At 53.7% G+C, this 8250-nt stretch overlaps 1 protein-coding gene across 3 annotated transcripts in view; it reads right to left on the bottom strand.

The window, feature by feature from the left end:
• Positions 1 to 181: 181 nt before the first annotated feature.
• The window catches only part of ENG (endoglin), a 34770-nt gene continuing 26701 nt past the window's right edge, over positions 182 to 8250 (bottom strand). For all 3 annotated transcript variants that reach the window (XM_070518703.1, XM_070518704.1, XM_044778703.2), the window contains 9 exons: positions 7801 to 7975; positions 7430 to 7569; positions 4748 to 4885; positions 4484 to 4522; positions 3833 to 3949; positions 3337 to 3588; positions 2324 to 2378; positions 1136 to 1237; positions 182 to 1009 (listed from right to left, as the gene is read on the bottom strand). In XM_070518703.1, coding sequence (XP_070374804.1) covers positions 885 to 1009; positions 1136 to 1237; positions 2324 to 2378; positions 3337 to 3588; positions 3833 to 3949; positions 4484 to 4522; positions 4748 to 4885; positions 7430 to 7569; positions 7801 to 7975 — 1143 coding nt within the window. In that variant the 3' untranslated portion in view covers positions 182 to 884. The remainder of the gene's footprint in view (positions 1010 to 1135; positions 1238 to 2323; positions 2379 to 3336; positions 3589 to 3832; positions 3950 to 4483; positions 4523 to 4747; positions 4886 to 7429; positions 7570 to 7800; positions 7976 to 8250) is intronic.

Genomic DNA, 8250 nt, shown 5'->3' with positions numbered 1-8250 from the left:
ACCTCATGATGGAGGATTATCTTACCCATTTTACAGATGAGAGAACTGGCTGGCTTGCAGAAGCCATGGGACTGCCCATGGTCACACAGTCAATAAGTGGCAGGTCCAGGATTGCAACCCAGGATTGTCACCCCCCACCAGTTTTAGCTGCCCTTCCCCCTCTCCCAGCCCAGCCCAGCACTGGTTTCATGGTCTGATTTATTGATGATTAATATATAGGGGTGGGCCCAGGAGAGGCAGCCTGGCCACTCCCCATCGGCTGCCTTCCTGATGGGCTGGGAGGGAGGGGCTCTCCATGTGGCAATGGCAGGAAGGAGCTGGGCTCCCTGGTTCCCAGGCTGGGCAACACTAGGCTTCTGTTTCCCCTGCCAAAGTTGTGCCAGTCCAAGTGTGGATGCTGCTGGGGCCAGGTCCCGGTGGCTCTGGGCTGACCTTCTGTTCCCACGGAGGAGGCACTGTCGGCCTGGGTGGGCTGGGCAGAGTCTGTTTCAAGTTCTCACCTCCCACCCAGAGCAGGTCACGGAGTGCTGGATCCAGGTTAAAGTAACAGGGTCTTGGCTTTCTACAACAAGGTGGACATACAGGGCAGTGGTCTCTCTCTCCATGGTCCTTGGCTGCTGTCCCCCAGGCCCACTGGGTTTGGAGGTTCTGTAGGGTGGGGTGGGGGGACCCCAAGGTGTTCCAAGCTGGTGCCCCCGCTGGCAGCAGGCCTCTGAGAGGGAGGCAGGAGGGATGGGCGCAGAGGGCATGGTCCATCCTTGGTCGAGTGGAGGGGTTGGGATCCCAGGGTGAGTTCATGACCAGTGGTTCCCAGCTGGTGGCTGCTCAGTCTCTCCTGCTGGGCGAGGGCTCGCTGGGTGGCCCCCAGGGCTCCGGGCCGGGCGCTACGCCATGCTGCTGGTGGAGCAGGGGGTGCTCTGGGTGCTCCCGATGCTGTGGTTGGTGCTACTGCTCTCTGAGGAGGCCGGAGCAGCCACCGCCACCACGGGCTCCCGCTTGCTTGGGGGACCTGGGGGCAGGGGCGGAGGTCAGGGCCCCGGCCAGGGCTCCCCACTCCCTCAGAGGCTTCGCCAGACTCCCCCAGGTGGTGGTGGAGGGGTCCTGAGCACTCATTGTGGGGGCCTGGGATACTCACGCGTGTGCAAGTAGATGTACCACAGTGCGGCGGTGAGCAGGGCCCCGATGAGGAAGGCGCCAAAGGTGATGCCCAGCACGGCGGGCAGGACCAGGGTTTTGCCTGTGCAACCGAGGGAAAGAGGGCTGCAGTCAGCACTGCTGCCTCCTCCCTGGCCCCCGTGCCGTCCCCCTACTGTTGTACTGGCCACGAGCACAAGTTTTGGTGCCAGTCCCAGCTCAGCCACTGACCCTGACTTCTCTGAACCTCAGTCTCCTCATCTAGCAAATGGTTCATGACACCCATGCCTGGCATGAAGCTGTGACCTCTGTGACCATCCACCTAGGCCTTTTGGGCCGTGCCTCTGCCTCCCAAGGCTGATGGAGATGCGTTTTAGGGAGGACGGATGGTGTAATCTGGGCAGGGAGTGTGTGGGGCCTGGGAGTCCAGAGCCTGTTGCGCCCCGCTGTGAGGTCAGTCCCTGCCCCTCTCTGAGCCCTCTGCCATGGTAGGAATGGGCCAGAGCACCTCTGAGCGCTCTTCAGCTCAGCCCTTGGGTTTTCTCAAGCCTCATTCCCTCCACACTCCTGATTCCTATGTGACTACAGGCGAGGGAGCCTCCCTTTGGGCCTCTGAGTTCCCATCCATGCAGTGGGGTTATTAGCCCTGCTCTCTCAGTCATGGGCTGGAAGTAGGGGCTCTATCCTGGCCCAGGTCAGGTGGCAAGAGGGGGGTGCCACCCCTCCTCTACTCCCAGTGTCACAGACTCTGCTGCTTGGGTGGGGCCAGGGCCCAGGGGGAACTAACAAAGAAGCCAGAGGGTGCTAGGCTGAAGGAGCATCTTCCACACTGGGGGCCTTAAGGACGGTGAGACCAGCACCACCCCCAGGTGTCTTCTATCCCATCCAGACCTGCCTCTGGTGGCCCCATCCCCCCAGCACGGTCAACCAGCAATTATGAGGATGGAGAACAGCCAAAGGCCTGGGATCCCGTCCCACAGGGTGCTCAGAGCACAGGCTGGCCATCTAGAAGATGCAGCTGTGGTCCTCTTCTAGGCTGCTGGGAAGCCCTTCTCCTGTCTCCCCTCCTCCAGGGCTGGTCTCTTTGGGGTCCTCCCTGACGTGTGCCTAGGCCCCATCCCTCTGGGCCGTCCATCATGTCCCACTCTGACCTCAGCCGCTGGCACCCCAGAGAGACCAGAGAGCTCACCAGGCATGCCAGGGCTGACGATGTTCAGGCGCATGGAGACAGTCTTCTGGACTTCCTGGGGGAGGAAGAGAGAGCGGTGTGTGACACCGACTTCAAGAGGAAGCTTCCAGGCTTACTCCCTGGCTCTGTGACCCTGGCCTGTCACAGCCCACCCTGCAGCCTTGGCTTTGAATCTGATCCTACCATTTTCTAGCTGGGAGCCCTTGGACAAGTCCTGGGACATCCATGCTGTGGGAGGGTGTTGGGTGGACAATCTTTGGCTGCTACTGGAACATTTCCTGGGAGTTCCTGGGAGACCCCTGACTCCCACGAGGATTGTGGCGGTACTCTGCGCTACAGCCGTGATGCTACAGCCGTGACACTACAGCCGTGACCCTCGTGAATGCCTTGGAGAGATGAGCCAAGTCAGCCCGGAAACCCAGGCTCTCTGTGGCTGCAGGGAAAGGCCCACTCAGGAGTGGCCCCAGATGCTGCTTTAGGTTCATACAACCAGAGAGGTTTTTAATCCCGGAGACTCTTCTATGTGCAAGGGCCTGGGGGTGACTGTGAGTGTGTCTAGGGCTGAGTGCCTGAGAATGGAGATCCACCAGATGAGGAGGCGTTGTGACCAGTAAATGCAGAAAATCAGAATGTTGTGTCCTGTCTTAAGCCTCTTACCTGAGGGCTCCAGTTTACTGAGATTACATTGGCAATCATGCTACTGGATGGATGAATGGGTGGGTGGATGGATGACTGGGTGGGATAATGGGAAGATGGATTGATGACTTGGGGGGATGGTGGGTGGGTGGATGGATGGACAGTTGCAGCTGCATATTCTACCAATGTCCAAGACACGGCAAAGCCATGAGAAGGCTGTAGGGCAGCAGGAAGAGTGCCCCTGGATCACATGCCTGACTGTGGCTCTGCCCTTTGCCAGCTGGTCCCACATCCTCCTCGGCTGTCACATCCTTTCCTGGAAACCTCAGACCCAGGACCCCCCCCTGAAGCTGGGCCTGGCTCAGGCCCCCACTCACCTGGGACCAAATCCTGGGATACAGGGCTATGGTGCAGCTGAGGGTGCCAGTCTTGGGTGTGGGCACCATGTAGCCACGGAGGAGGAAGCTGAAGCGCATGTCACCCTCAGGGCTCGGGGACAGCATGCTCACACAGCTGCCCTTGGCTGTGTGGCTCTGGATGAGTTCCACGGTGTCGGTGTCAGGCCCCAAATCCAGATGGCAGCTCTCCAGCTGGAACACATGCTCAGGGATCATTGGGGACACGCTCACCTGCGTGGGTAGGGAAGGGGACGAGGCACGGTCACTTCCTCTTAACCCTCCACCCTACCTGCTCTTGTGAAATAAGCTAGATTCATTCTAGAATTCCGGCCCCTAAGCCCTGACAGTCGAAGGAAAGCCATAGACCTGCCTGGAGCAAATGAGGAGGAGGAGGTGACATTCCAGTCATCTCTTTCTCCCCTCCACCATGCCCCGTGCTGGCTCCCTCCTTCCTCCAGGAAGTTCAGGTCCATACCTGCACAAAGCCCTGCTGGCCCAGCTCGATGGTGTTGGAGGCCTGGGCGAAGTGCGGGCTGAGGTAGAGGCCCAGCCGGAGCGAGAGGCTCTCCGTGTTGACGCAGTGCACCTTTTTCTGTGGGAGAGCGGAGGAGACTTGGTCAGTCTGGGTGGCGCCCAGCCAGGAAGGAGAGGCGTGGGGGTGGGAGCAGGAGGAGTGGCCCAGAGGAGCTGACCCACCCTCATCCTCACTGTTTTTAAAAAAACTAATGTTTATCAAGAACTCACTCCGCACCAGGCCTGTGTGAAGTACTTTCCATGCCTCATCTCAGTGACTGCTCATAAGCACCCCCATGTGGAGAGGGGGGTCCTTTCTTATGCCGCTGCTTGGCCTTGGGGCCCAGACATGACCTTGAGGCCCAGAAAGCTTACGTGACTTGCCCAAGGCCGCACAGCTGGTATACACTAGAGCCCTCTGATTTGAGAGGCTGAGAATGTAACTCTAAACAGTACTGCTCCCATTGCACAGAAGGGGAGACTGAGGCACGCTGGAAACACATGGCTTGCCAGGATCAGGGCCTGAGTTTCCTGAGGCCTGCTCCCTCCCAGAACAGGAAGGGGCCTTAGGACCCCAGACCAGAAGAGTTGGCATGATGACCATCCATCTCACCCGCTGTGGTGATGAGCTTGACAGGAGGTTGACGACCACCTGCAGGAACAGAGCCAAGGAGCTGGTCAAGCCAAAGAGGACCCCAGAGGGTATCCCACCCAACACACCCATTTTACGGATGGGGAGACTGAGCCAACCAACGGCTAAGCTTGTCTTGTCTTCCTACTGAGCCCCACACCTCATTCTCCCAAATGCCCCTCAGCCTGGAAGATCACGGAGGCACCAGCTCAGCTGCCCTGATAACTCTCCCGCCCCAGCTCTTACCTCATTACTGACCACATTTTCCGTCACTTTCATGCCACAGTTGGAGTAGGTGCTGCGCAAGACAAGGTGGTCATCTCTGTCGTCAGCCTGGCAGCTGGAGTCCCAGAAGGTCAGGCTCATGACGGTGCAATGCAGACTCTAGGCCAGGGTTGGGGGGGGGCACTGTCAAGAGGCACCAGGCTCCCTGGGGCCTGTCTGTCACACCCCAGCACCAAGGACAGCCCTTAACCCAGGGGTCCCAAATCACAGCCATTCCTCCCCTCCTCTCTCCAGTTTTGGTAGATCTCATCATCATATACCATTTAAGACAATACCTTTCCTGAACTTGACTCACTTTCATACCTAGCCTTATCCTAAACAATAAGAACTGTGACATCATTAGTTTGATTTGCTACTTATTATATTTCTTCCAATAAAATAAATAGAGAACTATTAAAATTAAAAACATTCACTGGAGTGCTACACGTAATCATCGCTCACAGTCCCGGGGGCATGCAGACCCCACCAGCATAATCCGATCTCGCACCACAGACTCTTAGACCTGGGATCAGCAAACTTCCTCTAAAGGGCCACACAGTAAATAGGTTAGGCTTTTTGGATCATGTGGTCTCTGTTGTAATTACCCAACTTTGCCTTCATAGCCCGAAGGCAGCCATAGATAATATGTAAATGAATGGGTGTGACTGTGTGCCAATAAAACTTTATTTACAAAAACAGGCAGCGGGCCATCGTTTGCCTCTCCTGTCTTAGAATAATCAAATCTTAGAATTTCTCGGTCACACTCTTAGGGTCAAAGAATCTCAGAGACTTAGAGTTGAGTGGACTGTTGGGGGTCCCACTTGAGCCCAGGGAGCTCACATCCACTCCTCCAGAAGGCCCCTCCGGCCTGCTGCTCCCCAGGCCACCCTAGGAGACATCAGCTCATCAAATGCAAATGGCTCTGGGTGAAGCCCCAGTGACACATGGGCCTGGAACCCAAACTCTGCACCCTGACCACATTTCATAAGTCGATGAGAGGGCAGTGTGCTCTGCGTCTGCGGTGAATCTCTTCAGACACTTTTCTTTGTGTTTTCTTCTACACAGACATACGTACTCAGAGAAAATGTGTGGATCTTGGTTTTTTTTGTATTTTTAACAAATGGCATCATACTATCCTTCATGCTGTGGCTTAGTTTTCTTTCCAGACAATAAAGATGGAGCTTCATATAGGCCCCTATTCCCCACACTCCCCAAAACTTCCACAAGGACCTAACCACGGAGTTCAATGTCATTCTGAAAAATCTCTGAGAACATGGATGAGTTCAAGGCTCTGGCAGAGAGATTTCCTGCCTCAGAAAGGCCAGAAGAAGTCATAAAGGGGAAGATGGGAGGCTAGGATGGCCCGATGTTTGAAAATGTCTGAAGAGTTAAAAACTGCTATAGCCAAAATTTAAAACCAAACCGGGAAAAATGATTTCAAAAAGAATGATGGACCAGGGGCCAATATTTTTTTTATGTAAAAAGCTTATAAAAATCATCAAGAAAAAAACCAAGCCACAGTGATAAAGAGCCTTAGGTTCTCATCAGTCATGTGGAGCCAGGCCCACACTCACTAGTAATCAAAGAAGTATCAATTCAAACAAGAATCGAATACCACATGCCACGTCCCACATGGGCAAAGGTTTATTTCAACCAAAATAATAGTCTGGAGAGAGAGAGTCAAAGTGCTCTCAAAAGTCAGCAGTGAAAACTGAAATCAGCTTTTGGAAAGCGGCTTGTCAGCATGTATCAAAACTTCCAGAATGTTCACTCATTTTGGCCCAGCAATCTCACTAATGTGGAAATCTATCCTAAGAAAATAATCCTATGTAAAGATAAGCTTTGTGCACAGTGACATTTTCTGCACATTTATAATATTACAGAATTGGAAACAAACTAAATGTCTAACAAGGGAGAGGGAGTTAACTATGGCATGTCAATATAATGGAATAATAAATTATTAATAATTATTATAATATATTAATAATTATGTATTACATATAATTATATATTGATATATAATATAACATATATTATATTATATATATTATATATTAATAATTAAACACAATATTAAGTCGATATGGCCAAGATCTAAAAATATGTTAAATGAATATAGCAGGGGAGAGACAAGTGCATCCAATATGATTACACCATGTAAGAAATATACAAAGAAAACATTCCAGAAAGAAACACATCAAAATGTTGGTAGCCACTGTGTTTGGGTAGGGAGATTGCGATTTTCTTCTTTTCTAATTTTTCCACATATTTAAGAAGGCTGTGCTATTTTTATAGTAAGATCCTTGCTCTTCAACCAGGCAGAGATCACATTGCGTAGATACACTGCTGAGGGGCCATGCAGCTCAGCCTGCATTTAGAATTAATAATGACGACTACCCAGCATCTATTTATGGAGTACTTACTGTGCACCACATCTGGCTTGGCGTGTCAGACCTTAATTAATTCTCACCATTAAGCCTCAGTTCTCTCACTTGTAAAATGGGGTAGGTACCATTATCAACCCCATTTTACAAATGGGAGAAGTGAGGCTTGCGGAGGGATGTGCCTGGTTCTCCTGCCTGGGTTAGGACCTCAAGATTCTCAGGCTAGAGGAGGGACCAGCTGCCCATGTCAGCTGGACCGGAGGGGTAGGGCTTCCCTTACCGAGATGAGCTCTTTCTTGAGTACCAGAGTCATGACGTCATCGGAGCATGTTGGCTGGATCAGGGACATGAGCAGCTCCTGGTTGCAGCTCTTGGGAGGGGTGGTCTGGACCGGCATGGGTGAGGTCTGCAGCCCACCGCCTGCAGGGCAGCAGAGGCAGGCCGGCGGACAGTCAATGCGTGTGCCCTGTGCACTAGGCACAAAGCACTTCTATAGCTAGCTACTCCTTGTCCCCGTGCTGCACATGAGGAAAATGGGGCTAGAGAGGCTGACGCAGCTTGCCTGGCTCACACAGTGGTGCGGAGTGGCAACCAATCCAAAGAGAAAGCAAGGAAAGGGAGGAGGGCAAGGGAAGGGAGCCGGGTGCTCACCGCAGCTGTGGGCCTGCAGAGAGACGTCACTGGCCAGAGGGAGCTCCACATAGGACGCTACGACGCTGGCGTTGAGCCTCTGGGCCTCCTCCAGCAGGCCTTCGAGAGTATCTGGGAGCATGTAGCCAGGGATGTTCCTCTCTGGAAAGATCTTCAAGGTGTATTCACCAGTGGCCTAATGACAGGGAGAGACGCAGAGCAGGGAGCCAGAGACACAGTCAGGGGGTGCACAGCTTGGCCTGGACCCACAGGCCAGCCAGGGTTCTGCCACGTCTCACTGTTCTCTCCTTTGCTCCTGCTGTTTCCTCTGCCTGGGCCACCTCCCCTCACCTACTGGCTCCTGTTTGTCCTTCAACTTAGCTTGGGGTTCACCTCCCCAGGAACCTTCGCTGACCCTGTGGGCTGGGTGAGGGGCCTCCCTAGGGGGTGATGGAAGGTTTCTTGGAGGAG

The sequence above is a fragment of the Equus asinus genome, chromosome 10 (genome assembly GCF_041296235.1).
Source record: "Equus asinus isolate D_3611 breed Donkey chromosome 10, EquAss-T2T_v2, whole genome shotgun sequence".
Lineage (NCBI taxonomy): Eukaryota > Metazoa > Chordata > Mammalia > Perissodactyla > Equidae > Equus > Equus asinus.
The sequence above is the reverse complement of the archived record's forward strand: the minus strand, read 5'-3'. Positions and strand labels throughout refer to the sequence as shown.